Source organism: Paralichthys olivaceus, chromosome 1, assembly GCF_024713975.1.
Source record: "Paralichthys olivaceus isolate ysfri-2021 chromosome 1, ASM2471397v2, whole genome shotgun sequence".
Classification (NCBI taxonomy): domain Eukaryota; kingdom Metazoa; phylum Chordata; class Actinopteri; order Pleuronectiformes; family Paralichthyidae; genus Paralichthys; species Paralichthys olivaceus.
This window is the reverse complement of record NC_091093.1, coordinates 28,893,729-28,914,022: the sequence shown is the minus strand read 5'-3', so window position 1 is coordinate 28,914,022 and position 20,294 is coordinate 28,893,729. Positions and strand designations below refer to the sequence as shown.

The window sequence follows — 20,294 nt, the reverse complement described above, 5'->3', positions numbered from 1 at the left end:
TGTATTAATCCAAACTCAATTCACTAATGTAACTGTACTGTAGTGGTTTAAATGTGGGCTGCGAGCCATATTCACAGCAGCTGCTTCTCGACTCTTATCACCTGTACCTGGGCCTGTAATGTTTCTCTGCTGCGGAGTAAGAGGCTACAGCTCTTTTGACCCCCCCTCCCCCCCACACTCCGCCTCTGTATTGTTGAGAGTGACTGTGCATCAGCGTCATTGTGTAACTGCAGCAGTTACCGTGTGCAAACACAGGGAGGCAGCACCTGTCTGGCTTTCAGCAGCACAACTGATGAAAACAGCTGGTCAGAGTGTGTGCAAAACACCCAGAGGCTGTGGAGGATCACCCCCCCCCCCAAACACATTCACACCTCCAACTCAGAGAGGCCGAACAGCTTCAGCCTGGCGTTATTCAGTATGAGACGTACAATTGATCCATCAAAAAGGAAATATTTTCTCAGTGAGCTATGTAGCGAGGAAATCAACCAGCAGCCGGTCAGCCCACAGATCCACTAATTGGTTTCCATTGGGGCTGCTAACAATGCAAATTAAGCCATTTCTCAGTCTGTGAAGCTGCCGGTGTAGAACCATTCCCCCTTTTGTGTAGCAAGGCGCAAGTGGCGGAACGAAACAACGACCGAAAATCAGCGTGTATTGTCATCGCAGCCCTTGAAGGTGCTCTCGCATCACACCTTGTAAAAGCTGAGTCATCCCCGGCCAAATGAGCAGGTGAGTGAGATTATTTCTTTTTCTTTTCTCTCTCCCAACGTTCATCGTTTCCATTAGAGTGAAAGCAGTTCAACACATGCTGATTTTAAAAGGGCACTTTTCAAAGAGGCGGACATCTGCGGAATCCTTCTGCTCCTGGAACCTTCTCTTGACACGACCGATGCCTTGTTGCTGGAGTGGGAATCCAAGCACGTGGCGAGAATTTGTAGACGGGCCTCTGAACGACCAGCGTGCCGTTCTAATGCAAACTATAATAATTCTCCCTCCTCCTCCAGCCGTGCTTGCTGACTGTGACAGCTCACATCCCGCCTAACACAAGGGGCACGTTAATAATGCCAGTGCATGACATTTCCAAAATATCTCCTCCAGTACTCGCTAAGCAGTTGTCCATTCGGTGAACATGTCACCCGCTGCACCTTGGCCTGTTGGGCCCATCCAGCTGAGAGGTTTGCTATTTTCAGTGTGTGTGTGTGTGTGGAGAAGGGGGTGTACACTCTCCACCTTAAACCTTTTCCTGGGAGATGATGTGATTTCTGTGCCCGCAGGACAAACAGACGACAGAGAGCTATGCTACAGATTGCAGCTGACGACAGGAGGAGCAACACCGAGGCATTCGTTCCCAGGGTCGCCCAAGGGCAGGGGAACCCAAGGGCACATAAAGCTGCGTCTACTTTTGGCCACAGTTGGTATATTTTTAACTTTAACTCCTGAGGTTAAGAATTTGTTGTTTGTGATTTGGTTTCCCTGTTCCATTCATCATGGGCTCAAATGGCTCCTCTTTCGCTCGGGTCGAGTGAAGGTTGAGATGAGGTGAAATATCAGTTATCAGGACCACCCAGAGGTCTCTATAATAATAATCTTTGGATATTTTACCTCCACCAGAACTTCAACAGAAATCAACTCCACCACCAAAGCTGTTTTCTCAGTCTGACATGTTTATTTTGATCTGTTATAGTTTTATATATTTAAATGAATTAGTCAACTGAAGTGTTTTTACTCGAGATGCACCATGAAATGTAAAAAAAAAAAAAAAAAAAGAAGCAGGATTTAATTTTGGCATGTTAATATTTCATTTTATATTAGAGAGTGAAAATATTATTATTATTATGATTTAATGAATTCAATAAAAAATGTATTACTGTGAACACATTGAAGTTAAGGTTTTGAATAATAGTCTTAATTATTGAGTAAATATTAAAACAGTTGCAAGAAATAGTTTATGATGCTTAATTTAAGACTCTCAGTGGTTAATTAACTAACCCTGGAAATATTCAACCTTTGACAAGGAACTGCAAATACACCGAGCATTCTTTTAAAGAAATGTTTACTGATCAACGTCTGTGTGTGTACATCGCACATCTGTGGGGTATAAAGCAGCGCAGGTCTTTCTATGGGTGGAAGATGTTACAAGGGCTTCGAGCCAGCGGCTGTGATTTCCAGCCTGTTAATCCTGTGCTGTTCCTGCAGGTGAAAACCGGAGGTCTCAACGTAATCTGCCGTCACGTTTAGCCGCGTGCGAGCTCCGCATCCCCAGACATCTCTGCTGCAGGCGGAGACGTCTCAGGTCATTTCATTTTCATTCAAGACCCCGGCTGTTTACATTGTGTATGTGTGAGGACGACTAACAAATGTAATCTTGAGTCTGTAGATGGCAGCAACACTCTTGGCCAATCAGTCTCAATAAAATGGGGGGGAAAAAGTCTTTTGTCTTGGCTGTCAGGAGCTGCCAACTGAAATTGAAATTAATTGGAAAATCCAATGTGAAGGGGGAAAAAAAAAAACTGCACTGTAATCGTGAAATAAATCCAGTCGCTGCAGAGATGAGTTGTTTCAGTGTCTGTCCCTCTGTGCATACACACAGAGATGAATGCATACTCCCACTCTTCCTATAAACATATGGATATCAGTGTGTTAACATCCAAATCATGCATGAATCAATCAACCCGGAGCAACAGCTTCAGCATCATCCACATGATGGCCGTGACTCCGGGTCAGGGATGAACCACATGCAGCAGAAGCAGAAGAAGCTGCGTTAATTATCGGGTTGAATCTGTAAAAACTGTAAATTGAACACGTCTGATTGTGTTGGACTGTTTTTTACACATTTATCTTCAGTGTTGTTAAGTGCTGAGTTCACATTTTGTGGGTGAGTGTGTGTGAAGGGAGGGTGTTGATTACATAAGTCATTTACGTTTCCTCCACTTTGAGAGGGACTGGCTCAGCCAAGTGAGAGACTCTGAGCCTCGGCAGCTTTCAGGCTCCGCTCAGACTAATACTGAACACTGAGCTGTGTGAAATAAAACCTCTCGCTGAGCTGCCTCTCAGCTTTTACGGGATGTCACTTGCGCATCTGTTGAAGAAAGGCGCCACTACGAGGATGTGCGTTGTGGGTAAAGCTGCTGTGTGCTGACAGGCGGCTCACATGTGGCTCTCATCCCTTTGCATGCAGGTACAGTACCATACAGCACATACATCACCCCCTCTGTCACTCACTTACTCACTCAGGCTCACTCCAGCCCTCGCTCACTCCCTGAAGCGGAGCGGCCTCCAACATCTGGCTCTCCGTCCTTTTCCCTCTTCTGGGTCACATCCCATGTAGGCAGAGGAGATTGTGAGTCCTGAGGTGTTCAGACATCCTCCAAGGTGGTTTCACCAGCTGGCTGTTGGTCTCGCTTCCAGGGGGTGTGTTGTATCTGTGTGAGAGAGGGGGGAGGTTTTTAACTTTGGGTGTGTGTGTGTGCCCCTCAGGGATGGAAGCAGGGTTGCAGCTGTAGATGTGGAATGAGGAGCCTTGGCGCAAATATCCAAAATTTCATTAAATAAAGAAAGATTAGAGAAAAGTCCAAAAGATAAACGAGTAAAACTTTGTTTTTACTTCTGTTCTGTCCCATTTATCATCTCAGGACTCATCTTCTTCATCGCTGCACATCTTGAGCTGGACGCCCTGGATGAAGATACTGTATCTCAATGGGACCTTCCTGCTTAAATAAAGGATTCAGAATTACTTAGTGAGGCAAACACACAACATCTGTGTTGAAGTTGGGCTAATTTGAACTATTTGGTTGTTTAAACTAGGATAATGTGTTTGTATTATGGAGTAAAAAGCACTGCAGTAGTAAGTATATACTATTTATATATATATATATATGTAGTAGAATGCAAGTATTAAGTAGCATTTAATGGATATACTGTACTTTCATAATGTACAAGCCTAAGGTGCTTTGACATATGCACTTCAGTAACTTTCCACCACTGGTTTCAAGTGAATCACTACACTAAAAAAAACTATATCTTCAATTGGTTATGATTTAGTAGAAAACGTTTTTAATGCAATTTTTTAATGTAATATTTTTTGAAAACTTGATTTTAAAACAAGGCTGGTTTTCCTGAGACGTTTTGGAGACACTGGACGGCACTGAACATGGAACAGAGTTTTATTGTCATCCTTCAACTCAAGAAAATTACTCAACTCTCCTGGCGCACAGCACATGTGATGGATTATAAAAGTAATAAAAGGAAGGGAAGATAAATGTTGATTAAAAAAGACAAAAGACTTACCAGGTATATGAAAGTACTGAGCCTGTGCTCCAGTTATTTCACACTGGGGGTTCGTGAACTACGAGGGTAAAAGCAGAGTGCTCTAATAGAACCACCACTGCTGGGACAGGAACTGTTTTTCATCCTGGAAGTCCAAACTGCACCGAGTCTGTAACTTCCAAGAGTGAGAACAGGTGGTGGCTCGGGTGGGATGGATCTTTAATGATGTTGTGAGCCCGCCGCAGGCATCATGAGGTGTAGATTGAGTCCTGATGAGATCCTTCACCGTGTTCACTATCCGCTGGAGAGCTTTACTGCCCTTTATGTCTATTTACAATTGCAGGCTGCTTGAATTTATTGCTGTGATCATGACAGGGCAGCAGTAAGCACATTTCCCTGTTTTGTGTGTATATCTTTACATGCAGAAATGTGCTTTAGATTTTGGAATATTTGAAATGCTGCAGGTGCACTTTATTTATTCTACTGATAACTCAACAGTGCTGCGAGTCAATGAACCTGACCAAAGCTACCAGGGACATTAAATGTACATTAAAACATTCTTTAAAGTGGTTAATAAAATGCTCATTGACATGCTCGGATAAGGACATGGGGTGAGATCAGGTAGGTAGATACCCCTTTTTAATAAATTCAGCTTACAATGAATAAAATGTGAAGGTGAAATCGTAATTAAAGAGGAACCACAGGCCAAGAAAAATATGCACGACCTGTTGTTGTTAATGGAGCTGTGAGAGCTCGTGCACCTGCACCCAGTGGGGGCCTGAAGAGGGGGAGGCACATGCTGATTGCTGTTTGTGGCAAGGAGGAGGATCCATAATTAAACACCCACTGTATATTTCTGCTGCTGTATAATATATTGTGCATCACAGCAAACACCAGGTAATACCATCTATAATGAGGTTAAATGTATAGATGAGTGCACCAGAATACTATTAAACACGTGCACATCCCTAATGTTATTCAAACAGACACTGAACAACAGACTGTCTGACGTCTGGTTTGTGTATTTATGTACTATTCATCTATTGTGTGTAAGTATGTAGTAATGTTTGTAGGTATTTATATAATAATTTAGATTTAGATTTAGATTTCCTTTATTGTCCCTCAGTGGGGAAATTCACATGTTACAGCAGTAGCACAAGATTTAAATCCAAAGAGAGGACAAACAAACAAGCAAACAGAAACACACAACATCAGTGTATGTATGCTTGTATTTATTTGTACAGACAAACTGAGGATGTCAAACCAATCACTGCTAATTCATCTAATCAATACTTATCAATACCTATGTATGTATGTAAGTATGTAGGTAGGTATGAATGTTTGTAGGTATGTATGTGCAGTTTGAATGCATGTATGTATGTATATGTAGTCATGTATATATGTAGTAATATATGTAGTAATGTTTACATATAGAATATATATGTGTGTATGTATGTAGTAATGTATACATATAGTATATATATATGTATGTATGTAGTAATACATATATATAGTATATATATATATATATATGTGTGTGTATGTATGTAGTAATGTATACATATAGTATATCTATATGTATGTATGTAGTAATACATATATATAGTATATATATATATATATATATATATATGTGTGTGTATGTAGTAATGTATATATATGTAGTAATATATGTACGTGTACCTGCAGCTCTATCACATGTCTGTTTCATAAAGAGGTCAGTAACAGCAACAATCAGATCAGACTCATTAAAGCCTGAGTTTAGACTCGGAGGTTCCTGATGTGTTAAGATCATGAACCAGAACCATGTTTATAAATATATACTGTATATATATATATATACTGTTTATATATATTTATAGACTGTTTATATATATATATATACTGTATATATATAGAGACTGTATGATCAGAGTGTATTTATACTCTACAGTCTGTGGGCGGGACTCAGCAGGACTGACCATGACGTCACATCCGTAAATCAACCTGTAGAAACCTGCGGAGGAAGTGGAGGGAAAAGACGCTCTGTCAAAAAACAGAACATGGTCGAGAAACATCGACATTTAATGTTTTCTACAGTATCAAAGAAATGTAATGGTGGCAATCACATGTGGGAATGTCTCTTTTGCAATAAATAGTTACTGATAAATAATTCGGCTTATTTTACTTTTCAATTTGAGCTCAAATAAACGGTTTGAATAAAAGCTGAAGGTTGACTTGTCAACAGTTGGTCGTCACCTGTTGATGTAAACCCTGCGACATGTTTGACGTCTTCAGACGCTGAATCTTCAGTTTTCATCCCGACTCCAGTTTTCAAAAAGTCTCCATGAAGGATCCTTGGATGTGTGTGAAGGAGTGCAGATGTCCGCCGCCACCTCTCCCAGGTAAGAAGCTCAGTCTGCGGCCGTAGCTGCTAACGCTCCCCTGGGTTTAAGCTAGCGGCTAGCTGTGGTTGGTTGGTGGCTAATTAGCTAGCTGCTCTATTGCTCTGCTGTGTTAGCATCTTTTACACCATTGATATCATTTTAAACTTCAAACATTTTATTCACAAGATCAATTCTGGATTTTGAGACGTATTCTCCAACACTTGATCCAGGTGTGGATGAAGTCCACAGGCCTCTTCACTCCAGAGTGATAGAGACTCCATTTTGTGTCTTCAGGTCATTTTTCATATGGTTGTGGTCATTTTGCTCCTGTTCATGGTCACTCTGCATTTCTACGTGGTTATTTTTCATCTAGTTGTCGTCGTTAATTTCTCTTTGTGGTAATCAGCTGCTCCTTTTGTCCATTTTGTGTCTTTTCGTGGTCGTTTTGAAACCCCTGAGCCCTTGTTCCCACAAGTCTCATTAACAATGTGTAAATTCACATACGACTCATTAACCAATTGTATGTTTCTCTCCCATAATTCCTCCATTGGCAGACCTGTGAAAAACACAAGGAATTGTGTTGGTATGTGGTTTCAAGAAGAGTCTTGCAAATCTGAATACTTAAATACTATGAGTACTGTAAAAGTGTTTCCACCTTGGTAGCTGTCGTAGTTTTGGAGGTTTCTTATCAGAACCATATGGTTTCCTACTGGATAATACTGTGTATAGGCTTTAGGGACGTAAATGTGATTCTTATCTTGTCTTTTTAAATCATCATTTCACTTTCTTACACATTTCAGTACAATTCTTCTCATCGTCAACTGCTGAATTTGCAAGCTACTATTTACATTACTGCCTCGTTCGGCTCGACTCATTGTGAACCGTGTGTATGACGTCCATGTTTTGATGGTTATCAGCTCATTCTCGATGTATCATGTAAGAACAGGCTGCCGCAAGCGATAAACTATTTTCATTTTTTTAAATATATAGTTTAATATTCATGTATCAGATGGATAGTTGGACAAATCCATATGACTTTGCTAGTTTGTGTACCCTGAGCAGTCTGACGTGCACAGCAGGATAATGATCAAATGTTGATGGTCATGGTTGCATATAACGTCCATGTGGTCGGTACATAGCAGATTCCACTTCATCGATGGCATCAAGTTGTCGTGTCGTTGTTCAGTAATTAAGAGGCTGTACTCTTTTTAATTTATAATCACCAGAACCACAAAATAAAAGAGGACAAAAGACTTTTATGATATTTCTTGTTTTTTTACAGAGCAAATTAATCCAAGTTCTTTTATTTACACCATAAATTAGACAGATTTTTATCACCAGTTTCTGTCAGATGCTTGCAAAAATTTTAATTTTATGACACTAATCAAGTTCTGCTTACTCCAGTTTTAATGATGGTGACAGTTTTAACAACAACTTTTTTAATGTGTTGAAATGGTGGCTGTGGGAATTTTAAATCCTTGCTTTAATCTGTGCAGTTCCTCAGTACATCACCTCAGTGTTCCACCTCCCAGAGACTTTGCTCCCCCCGCAGATTCAGCCAGGAGCATGACAGTGAATAATATTTCTGATTTTTTCTTTTGGTTGTTGTTGTTTTTATGTTTCTCCTTGCCTGCTGGAGAAGCTCGGAGCTGCTGATGGTTCTCCGATCTCTGTTTGTTACACTCATGGGAAAAGAGATGGAGGAGGGTGTAGGGGTGCAGAGTGTGTGTGTGTGTGTGTGGTAGTTTGAGGTGGTGGTTGGGGTTTTGCGAGTTGCTAGGGCGTAAAAAAGTCCACTACTATTTGTCACCGGCGTCTCTGGGCCTGGCTGTCAGTTGCACTTGCCTGCGCGGTGCAGCAAAGGCCTCTGGGAGCCCTGCGTCGCACCACCAACCCACCAACAGCCCAAAACCCAGAGACATTAACTTTACCACCAAAGAAAAACTAAGGAAATTGATTTAGTTTTATTTTTTTCTTTAAAGACAATTAAACCAAATGATTGAAAATACAATTGAAGCTCTACAAGCTGTACCAATATTAAATTATTTTATTAACCACATTGACTGTGATTTTATTCATGTTTTTCTTAGAAAAAGGAAATTGATCTCCACTAGAGCCAGACAGATTTATCGGTTAGGCATTCATATCAGCCGATATGAGCCTCACACAAACATATCGTTATCAGCATTTATGTGATTTTCTTAATTCAAGTTCTAGATATTTGGTTTCATTTTGTTATTTACAACAAAATTTAGTTTTTTTACAATAAAATTATGTCCCTTTGTTGACAACGATTAAGCATTTTCATTTATTAATTTTCAGTTGTGTTACTGACCTGTGGATTTCCTTCATGTAAAACAGGTGGCTAAAAATAAAGATGGGCAGAAGCACACACATTCTATACACACACACTCAGCTCAACATGGCGTTGAATGAATGAATTCCCATCATGTGAAGTAAACGGCGATCACAAGATCGGCCCAGGATGTCTTAGTCAAGCTGTCTGTTGCATTAAGGTTATATAACTGAGGGAATGGAAGAGGACATGTATGTGTGTGTGTGCGTTGAGCGTGTGTGTGGGTTTGAGCTCAGTTCCTTTTATTCACAACTGCGCTCTGACTTTGCTCTTGTGAGGATTATGGACGTGACAGATAGCTTCAAAGAGTATCGTTTCCAAAGGTCGTTATGAGTTATCCTCCCTGTCTGTGTTTTCTTTTTCGATCCAGGAATAATATATATCTTTACTGAATCAGTAAATCCTCATCGAATCTACAGATTCCACTGTGGCTCTACCAACTATCCCAGTGCTTAACTGTGATGCTTTGTTCCCCGAACATTTGCCCTTGGTTCTTTGTGGTTATATAATCACCTTCTGTATGGTAGTTAAGGTCGGAAGTCGATTAATAGGAGTTTGCACGATTTCAGTCAAATGAGATTTTCTTTGGTTGATCAAATTTAGTGGAAACATTGGGCCTGATCTACTGCTGGGACTCTGCTGTATTCACAGATCCAATGGGGATGTTTGCAGAGTCCAAAATATCTGGTAAACTTAAAGTGTAACTGAAAGGAGGCATAGGTCCGACATTAAACTGGAGAATTGTTCTGCTCTAGCGAAGTCCTTGCAAATTTGCAGGTCGGCTCGGAGTTCCCCAACGAGTCAGACTGTTCACATCCCATTAACTCACTGTTAAAGTGCCTCCAACTTACAGCAACGCCCCCTGATTCCTGTTTTATCTCGACTTTAACAGAGTAATAGCGATTCGTCATCTGACAAGAAGCTCTTGAGTCATGTGACCTTGCGTGAAGCCCGTCAGTGTGTGCAGGCGGAGGCAGGAAGGAGCCTCGCTCACTATGCACACGTATCTCGTTTTACCCTCCCTGTTCAGAGTGAAAAGAAAACAACAATGCTTTGTGCTTGTGAGAGAAAGAGACGGTTATATATTTTTGGATTTAATAGTAGACAAGAGGTTGGAAGCTCTGGGGAAACTTGATCACAGCTTCCTCAAATTCAATGTTGTTTCATTCCTGGACTTAAAGGGCTCCGGCTGAGAACTACAAGCTCCTTCCAGACCACAGCGGCTGTATTAAGGTCGACACTTGTGTCTCAGCCACACAGTGTTGAAAACTGACAATCTGTCAGTTGTTCCTGCTTTCTGCAGAAATTCCTTGCTCCAAATTACTGAAATGACAAAACTTGAACTACATCAGCTGCCTCAGAGTTGGCATCAAGTTTTCCAAACAAGAGACCAGAGAGGCGCTCTCATTGGCTGTGATGATGAAAGACTGATGTAATTGTTGTATTATGTATTAATATCGGCCAACGTGAGCCTTTCCCAGACGTGTGAGTGTCAGCGAGTTTTTTGCCAATATGCTCAAATATAAAAACTGTTATCATACAGACACAAATGAAAAATAATACACTTATGTTTACATTTTCAAATATTTGGTCTTTTCTATTTATTTATAGTCATTTTAAGAAACTTATGGTTGAATTATAAAATATCAAGCCTCAGTTACATTTCATAGGGGTTACAATAACAACATCCGAGAAAATATATATTGTGGCCTGATTTAGTTTACTCCCAAATAAGCCGATATATTCATGTGTCATTTGTTGTTTTAGCTTGGGTGAGTCCAGCCTCCTCCCCCCATGCTGAGCGAGAGAAAATGACTTTCTAGGAGTGCGCACTGCACCGAATTACTCAGTCAACGGTAAAGTGGACTCACACGAAGATACGCAGTGTATATGTACGCGACGCCTCAGGCAGGCTTGGAGCAGCATGTTTGTCATACATAGACATTGACATCCATGAGCGGCTCATTATGATAATTCATTGGTCCTGAAATGAGAGTGCGCTGCTCAGATTCTGAGGCTGAGGCTTAACGTGCCTTTCTCAACAGTTTAATGTAAGTTTTTCAGATTATCTGTAAAACATCATTTTACCAGTGGCTCAAGTGCTGTGATATTTTTGGGTCAAGTGAGTCTGGAAGTTGTGATTTTATTCTCCTCTTGATTTGTTTGTTGAATTAGTTTAAAATCCACTTAATAAATCTCCTTCTTCTAGGTTTCACGTGAGTTAGATTTCAAATGGAAAAGGTCAGTTTATCTGAGTTTAAGAGAAAGACCACTAGACGTCAAATTAAAAGGAATAAAATAATAATCTGATAGCTGACTACACTTTTGACATTTGGGGGTGAATTAAATGTAATGTTTTATTATGCCCCCATGCCGGCGACAGCCAGTGGCCGGAGGCATTACGTTTTCGGGTTGTCTGTCTATCCTTTTCTTGTGAACATGTCCAGATGTTGAGGGTTTTTCTTTAAATCTGCTTCAAATGTTCAGTTGGAGTAAAGAATCAACTGATTCAATCTTGGTGGTCAGAGCTCAAAGATCTAGATAGCTGTGACCTCCCAAAGCAGATTTTCTTTTTGCCTTGTGATCACGCCTTGAGGAAATTTCTTCAAACATCCACTTGGAATCAAAGATGACTTAATAACAGAACGTAACATCTCAGGAAGACGTTGTGGGAATTAGTTTCAGATTTGGCAAAAATATTCACTTAGACTCAGAGATGAACTGATTCGATTTTGTTGGTGGAAGACAAAAGGTCAAGGTCGCAGTGACAACATGTTCTTGTGAACATGACATATCAGGAACACCCATTTGGAAAGTCATTACATCTAGTTTGAACTTTAAAGTGGACTCAACTATGACTTTAATAGAATTCGGAGATTGATGTTATCTTAAGAATCCCCAAAAACACATCAACAAAAAGAGAAACCAATCAAACAGCAGCTGAATGCACACAAGCACACGTCCTTAACTCAACAGTTAAGTGGGAGCCTCCTCCCTAATGGAGCAATCGACTATGAAACAACTCTAATCTGTAACTAATGATATCTATTTAATTTTGGGTAAGCCTGGCTGCTTGGATGTAGGTCACAGGGTGATTCATCACAGAATCATCCTTGCAAAAACAACAAAAAAGACAATATGGAGATGCTGTGTGTGGGAGCTGCATAAACCAACACATCGCCTCCTGCCATCTCTGTCCGTCTCTCTGTCTCCCTCTGTCTCTCTCGGTCATTCTCATTCCGTTTGCAGCTCAACGCCCTCACCATTTGTCCACATGACTCTGTGCAGTCAACCTATCTGCTTTGACAATGAGGGTTCTGCCAGACGCTCATTTAGAAATGGGTTAGGGCTGCATCACTGACTGAATTGAGATGCATCTGAGGATGTTAGTTTCACTCTGGGCCGCTGGAGTTAATGCTGACGTGGCTCCAGCTTTGATCACTTTTTTATTTGTTCAGACATCCGCACTTATGTCAATGCAGTGTGACAGCGAGGACAATTTGCTACTCACTTTATTGCGTAGAAAACTTTGACATATGTTGAGATTCTGGAAATAAGCAACATTTCTTCCTTAGAACTGATGATTTATTTATTTTTATTAGACATTTTTATTGCATTCATTGACCAGAAAAAAAACTTTAAAGCCTCCTTTTATCTGTTGTTACATGATACAGTACAAACTTACCTAACCACATTCCCAGGCAACGAGACCAATTTACTCACAGGGCAGTTTTATCAGATTGATTGCAAAACAGTGATATAACCAGGAGCTGACCTCAGTAACTGTCTGTGGGTGGGGAGGGAAGCCTTCACATAAAAAGCCACTGAGCTGGATGGAAGCTGGCAAAGTCCATTTTCCAGTTGAACTTATAGGACTGTATGAAGAAATATATGTAATTATAGTAATAATTATTTATAATAATAATGATAACCAAGCTGACTTCTGAAGTTCATTTCTATCCATGTCAGACACTTACGGTTAAGAGCAGAGGCAATATATGTCTGAAGTTTCTGCAGGTTTGAGATGCTGTCAGAGAATTCTTCTTGATTGATGAAACTTTTCACTGATGGACATCTGCTTCCTGTCCCTGCAGCGACCCACCCTCCCGTCCTGTTCTAGTGGGGCTGGAACATAATGTCATACTCAATATTACAGCTACATTACAGCCTGATTGACCATTTTTATCCTGCTGTGATCAGATTAATCCGTATGGGCCTGAAACAATGAATGATGATATAACAATCTGGGCACTGGCCACTCATCGTTACAAAAATCGATTGGTCTTTGGCCAGAACGAACGCCTGCACAGAGAGTCCAGTGTGTTGTGAAGAGACACGTCTGAGTTAACAAACTACTGAGGCAGCTCAGCAGGGTAAATTATTCTGTCCATTTTATTAAAATGCATTTTCCCGCTTTAATTACATTCAGTTCACAAACCAGCCACCATAAACTGCAACACAGAATTACTGTCATTAAAAAATATGACAGCGAGCTACAATGTGAAAGAATCTGATTTGCATTTAAAATCACAGCTTGTATTCATCGTCCTGTTGTCTCTGTTTTTCAGTTTCTTACTGCAATTCAAGTTTGCACCTCTCAGTTTTTCTCAATTTGGTCATTAAATAGCATATTGTTTAGATTTTGTGTAGTTCTTTAGTTTGTGAAATAAACCCTCCATCATTCCCTGCCAGTATTGTTGTTAGTCAGATCATTAGGACTGTATTATAAGCAAAAGCCCACTTAGCTGCGTCAGGAGATTGTATTAAGCACAATCAGGTAAGAGACCCCCGGTGTTGTATGCTGTTGGTGGCACCTAAAAGAAGCATGATGCATGTATGATGTCTGGAAAGAGCTTAAGACAAAATCAAGTCAATGGAAAATCAGAGGATCCACCAGGAAACACCCCATTCACACATCCAAGGTGTTACTGTATCTGTTATTAAGATGCAGTTCGAAAGTATCTGATCAGCCAATCACCTCTGGAGTTGGTGAGGGACACATTGTTTGTGTTGTAAACACAAATGCATTGTCAATCTATGTAAGACAACTTTGAGACATGAATGCAGTGAAGACAAAAACAATCGGAAAGCAAGAAAACTCAAAAAACATTGCTTCATGGATGCTGCCATGGTGTTTTCTTCTTCCAACTGGTATTTAAACTTATATCTGGACAGAATGTGAAACTCACATGATGTTTTTAATCACTTTAAAACATTCTGCTCCTGAAGCTCTGATAGTGAGCAACGTTTGAAGAAGCAGGAAAAAATGTGATGATATCATCATCAAATTTCAGTCATTAAACCAAATACTCACCTCTGGACCTCACTCCCTCACCCCCACCTGAGCCTCACTCTCTCACCCCCACCTCTCACTTACCATGACTGTGTTGGTTGTCAGATGAAACTGCCTCTGTTGAGCGGAGTGACATCATCCTGCACTGAAGTGCATGAGTCAGAAAGCCTGAAACTGTGATCGCTGAGCCACCGACAGCCATTGAGCCAGAAAGCTGGAGGTGGCTGTGTGACTGAGTCGTGGGAAATCGTTCGTCCTCACCGTGCTTGACACTTGGGCGGACCCTGACAGATAAATGACCAGAAGTGATCAACAGCTTGTCGTGTTGATTCTGGGGCATGTGGGGCGCCGCTGGAATCTCAGGGACGACTCGCAAAGTGGGAAGTGTTGGGGACGTGCACTGTACTTGGATGTGACACAAGTCAGGTCTCGTGATCAGTTTGAATCTGTCTACCATGCTGTGTTGTCATAGTGAACCACACACACGTGCAACTTTTGACCCATATAGCTCCTGCAAATCAAGTCCTCTTTGTTTTCCAGTGCTCTTTTAGGGCGATATATCTATGCATTTTATTGAGGTATTAATTAATTATGAATTCAATTGCTATATACTTCAGGCTTTAACATCAATATTCATTCCAGTTAATAGACCGTGTGAGTATCAGCTTTCAGCTCTCTGGCACGTTTTTCCCATTTTTCTTGACTTGCAGTGTGAGTAATTCATTTTTCCATTTCTAAAAGTGCAACCACATAAAACAAGAACATCTAGATTCAAGATGTTTATTGTTACTCTGGTTTCATCACTGCAATCAAGTTAACAACTTTAAATGGTACGGTCCATTCAATAAAGAAGCAGTTAGGGAATAAAGACTCAATAATAATACAAAATATGAAGTAATAAAATGTGCAATAACAGAAAGGTTCTTTGTAAAATATTGCAGTCGTTGTAATTGTACTTGTTTCTATTTGCTTAAACTGAGACTAGTCAAATTTCATGTTGATATAAGCTATAAGAGCATTTTTGTAGTTTGGACTGGTTTATGAGCAGCAATGCATTCACCTGTTAACAGATGTGGCTGAATGATGTCACACTATCAGCTGCCAGTTTGCAGTTAGACCATCTCTTTTGTGCCAACTAGCACACAGTAATATGTGTGTGAAACCGAAAATGTTGGTTTTCCATCTTTCCTTCATCATCGTCACCATAAGCTTTGGATTAACCCAAGTTTTATATGGTGTGTCAAAGTAAATTTCCAAATGAGTCAATTGAGAAATGCTGCGTTTCAGAGTGTGGTTGGGTCAGAGCTGAGGTATTTCTTCCTCTTTTGTGTCTGTTGTTTAAAACCAAACACAAGCTTTTTAACCAGTCTGTTAAACTGGGGTGTAAATGAAAACATCCATCCTGCATCAGACACTCGTGCAGTTTGTCCCCAGCCATGTTTGGGACTTTGGGACTACCAGCAGTGTCTGTGACGGTTGTTATTTTAAGAACTTTGTGTTTTTCCATGCCACGCACACAGACGTCCTAGAGCCAAAACACAACTGCGACACGTGGAGGCAGCCGCCCGCAGGTGATCCACAGATCATCCCACTGCTACTATTCACTAGTTTGCCCTCTGTGTTTTTTTCTTCTTCTCTTTGTTCAAAAAAGCAAACCAAAGCTGTTGTTGTTGTAGTTGGGGGAAGAAATAACAGGGACTTAGTCACGCTGCAGAAAAAGTACCTAAGGGGAATCCACTTCAGTCCAACAGGCAGCTCAGCCTCAGTGTATTAAGAGATGAGGAGGATGAGCAAGTTTGATGGGCTTTCACTGTAAATTCTCTTAGTTCTCTTCTTTAAAAAATATCTTTCAACCTGTCTTGGAGAAAACATGTTTACTGCAGGAATTGATGAGATCTAATTTGACAGATAAATATGTTTTAGGGCGAAGTTGTAGCCTGCTTTACTGATAATTTCTTTAATAGTTGATCACAATATGGAAACATAATATACAGCATAACAATTTATAAGATTCAACCCTGCATTTAACTGTTAACAGGCATTTTTCAAAGATTTGACTTGAAATGTCTTAAAACATATGTAAATTGTATAAATATATATCAATTAATATTCTTATATTTAACTCCCAAACCCTTATAATAACCCAATAAAAGCATGGTACATTTATACATTATACATTGATGAAAAATGTTATCTTAACCTCTAAGACATCTTTACATTTTTGTTAAGGATAAATCGAAGAATTCCACTTTCTCCAGATTTAGAAAACTATATTTCATTTATTCAAATGAGTTATTTAGATGAGTTTATTTATATTAAATGTACAGTTTTGATTTAGTGTGAAATCTCCTAAAATGGAAATACACAAGTAACATACCAGTACAATATTTGTAGTTTGCTGTCCTCCCATATACTGAAATGCTTATACTCCACGTTTACTACTATATCTTAAACCAGGGTCACTATTGTAAAAGTAATTTTCTCTTGTTGAAATTTTAAATACAACGTTACCAAAGACTGGACATTTGAGTTGTTTTGCCTTTAACGATTCTTGTCAGGCGTCCCAGCACTGGACCACGAGCCAGCCGGTCTCATATTGAGCAGAGGAGGCAGGTCCATTCATCACTGGCTGTTGTGGTTCACTCAACAAATCATAAAGGGGCAGCTGACAGATGTGGGTCAGTTTTATCGGCCGGAATGATAATCGTCATCTGTGCCTCCATAAGTCTGGTGGAGGCCTGAAGCTGAGGAACCATAAGAGCCGAGGTCCACCCCCCTAAAACACAATCCCAGAGGAGCCATTCCTCAGCTCATATCTCTGAGCGGAGATCTGCTGTCAGTGTGCAGGACTGTTTAATTATGTTTTCATGAGAACTTGAAAATGAATAATCGTTTGTGTGAGCACTATCTACAATCCTATCCAATTTCTACGTATGGTTACTGTGTTATAAGTTAACTCTAATGTATAAGTCAATTCTAATGTATGTTCAATGTATGTTACTGCCACTGGATGCTTGAATTTCCTTCGGGATCAATAAAGTATCTATCTATCTATCTACACATACATATCATTATATTTTCCCTTTATATTTATATTAACTCAATGGTTACTGGTGTAGCCGTGATTGTGACTAAGGTCTGGACGAGAGAGTATTTGTACAGCATTCCCATTTACTTAAGGTTTTCTTAGTCAAATGTGTCAGTCTGAACTATTTTCTCAGCATCCTCGCGGCAGAATTGCTAAGTCGGCTCGGTGAGGGTTAGTCAGGGATATTTCAGCGTTGCAAGTAAACAAGTTTATACTCTCAATGTTTAATTTTGAGGTGAAATTAAAATAAATGAATGACTGCACAGTGTTGAAAATGCAGTACAGCATGTCATACAAATGTGTTTAAACGCACCTTATATTATATTATTGGACAATGCTTCACAGTGAGAGCATGTAACCCTTTATGTTTAAAAATTGTTTGAATTGCATCATACTATTCCATTTAAATGCATCGTGCAGTATATCATACACAGTAAAATGTATATAAACTAGTGAATTGCCCATTTATAAAGTACCTCTTAGTATGCATGTTGTCCCCCCTCTGCTCTGAAAGCATCTTGCTAACTGTGTAGGAAATACTGTCATAGTAGAGTTCCACATTTCTTAAAAACCTGTGTGCACTGTTAATTGTCCAGGTGCTGCACTGCCCTCGTAGCATAGTTTTGCTTTTTCCTCTTGTCTAATATGTAAAAAAGGAATCTCACAGAGATCTTCCCCTTTAAAAAAACTTCACAGTCAACACTGGGCTTCCTTGGGTCCTCAGCTCAACGCCTGCCAAGTCTGAAGTCGATCAGACGAGCGGTTGTTGAGAATATAGAAGCAAGGACAGAAAGTAATACTGAGATTCCTCCATTTATTTTTAGTCACCCTCCAGACGAGAAGACAACATGATGCTTTAAACACACAGCAAATTAAACCAGAATCAGTGTCGAACTTATTAGGTGGTCCATGAATACTCCAGCAAAGATATGAATTCCTGTGCAGAGCCAGTCTGGGGACCTGGATCAGCACAGCATCACTACATCCTGCCAGTCTGTCTCCTCTTATGATCAATAGCAGGAACAGAAGGCAGCTGGAAGCTCGCCTCTGAAAACTTTTGTAGTGTGCCAACTCATTTTTGTTGGCAGTCCTCAATTAGTCTTTAATCTCTCTGGCCTTTGCTAAATCCTATTCATCATTGATACAATAAACTGTCAGCTGAGAAATCGGAAGCCTGCACAATTAAAATCAGGAAACTTTCCTCTGCATTTTATTTAATGGAAAAATAAACTAAAACAAGTGAATTTCTTTTTGGCCAGATTTAAAAACGTATATATGCAATATATGTATCTTTTAGTTTTTTGGGTGTAGAACCATTTGTTCTCTTTTACTCACTGTGAGGGCTTTTACCGCCAGATAAATGGTTCTGATAATTCAATAAATTGTGGATTGCCAACAGCCTATTAGCAGATAGAATTTGTTGTAGCTGATTCATTCACGATCAAATTGTTAAATGACATCTTGTAAAAAAAAACACAAACGCGATGAAATAAAATAAAAGGGAAGACCCACAATATAAAAAGCCTGTTTGATGGTGAACGCGTTGGCAAACAATGTCAGCATTCATGTTTATTTACAGTTCCAGTTATGGAGCGGTTGGAGTTTCATTTCTGGTCACAGTCGTTGTCTCTTTGCTCTGCTTTTGGTCTCGATCAACTCCTGATGACAGAGTCCGACTGCTGTAGCAGCTAAATGTCGCAGTGTCTTCATATATATATTCAGATTTTAACTTTGTCATTGAGCAGCTCATGTAAAATTTTCAATGAAAACAGCAGCTTGCTTAATTTTGGACATTATGAGAACAGAATTTACGAGTTTGAGCAATGAGGTAAAACTGCAGACTCAGGTGATGACTCTCTGTGGGTAATTATTCATATACAAACATATAGGACATAAAGTACCAGGGCTTCTCTCGGTCACCTCCCTGTTCCCAATTTTACTGATGCTTGTGCAGAGAAGACGAGATGAAACTTTATTGATCCCTCTGGGGAAACTCTGTCACTGCTGCAGCAGAGAAATTGGTTTCGATAGTAAAGGAGGATCAGAAAATAAGAACTCAACTAGAATCTAAATGAGCAGAACTATATGACAGGAAAACATCCAAGAATATAAAGCAATTCATAACGAGCGTAAACATTTGTGGTGTTATTTAAACATGAACAGCAATTTTAATGGTGCACTGTTTAAGTGGTAAGTATGGGAAAGAGATTGATTTCTTCCAGTAATGGATTTACGCTGCAGATGTCGCTACTGCTCACATAAATATTTATTTGTTGATTCGAAGTAGAAGATGCACATGAACAACACATCTTCAAATGTTTGTTGACATTGTCGGAACAGGCCTCGCAGGCGAAAGGGCACAAGTGCAGAAAGACATAGGAGATAATGAAAGAAAGGGGAGTCAGTGTGCACATTATAACAAGGGCTTAGCTTCACCAAACAGCCAGTGAATGCCTGCATTTGTTGGTGTGCATGAATTAAAGCTTCCAGCCGGCAGGAAGTTGGTGTGTATTGGTGTTTGGTTTAGTGGAGATAGGCAGGGTCATGTCGGCTGCAGGCGTACAGCACGCTGCAGCACACACACCCCTCCCTGCTCTCTCTCTATATACATATATATATATATATATATATATATAATACCAGTGAACGAGGGGGTGATGGCTGCGAGGGTGTCATCCTCTCCCTGTCTCTTTCCCCCTTCTCTCTGTGATGCGTGGTGTCAGTATGAACAGGAGGGCTTCCTGTCCTTCACAGCTTCTGAGCTGGTGGAGCTTGACACCACAGGGTAGAAAACTCTGTATTACATCTGTACGGAGGTGTCACACAAACATCGGCGTCCAAAAGTCTGAGACCACTTCCCCATTCCAGTGAATCGAATAGGTTCTGTGCTCTTTCCAAGGCACCGCGTCCTTTATTTAATTGGTT

General features: G+C 40.2%; 1 protein-coding gene and 1 long non-coding RNA gene across 3 annotated transcripts in view; both read left to right on the top strand.

Moving 5' to 3' along the window:
- Positions 1-341: 341 nt before the first annotated feature.
- On the top strand, positions 342-5,352 carry LOC138410542 (uncharacterized). Of its 2 annotated transcripts, none has more exons than XR_011243252.1 (3): positions 342-729; positions 1,275-1,411; positions 2,197-3,609. It is a non-coding gene; the product is annotated as an uncharacterized lncRNA (long non-coding RNA). The 2 variants fall into 2 exon arrangements; XR_011243251.1 differs by lacking the exon at positions 2,197-3,609 and adding an exon at positions 3,633-5,352 and having other exon boundaries at positions 344-729.
- Positions 5,353-6,423: 1,071 nt separating this feature from the next.
- fshb (follicle stimulating hormone subunit beta) overlaps positions 6,424-20,294 on the top strand; it is an 80,550-nt gene continuing 66,679 nt past the window's right edge. Inside the window, exon 1 of the mRNA XM_020099391.2 lies at positions 6,424-6,650. Coding sequence (XP_019954950.1) covers positions 6,628-6,650 — 23 coding nt within the window. The 5' untranslated portion in view covers positions 6,424-6,627. The remainder of the gene's footprint in view (positions 6,651-20,294) is intronic.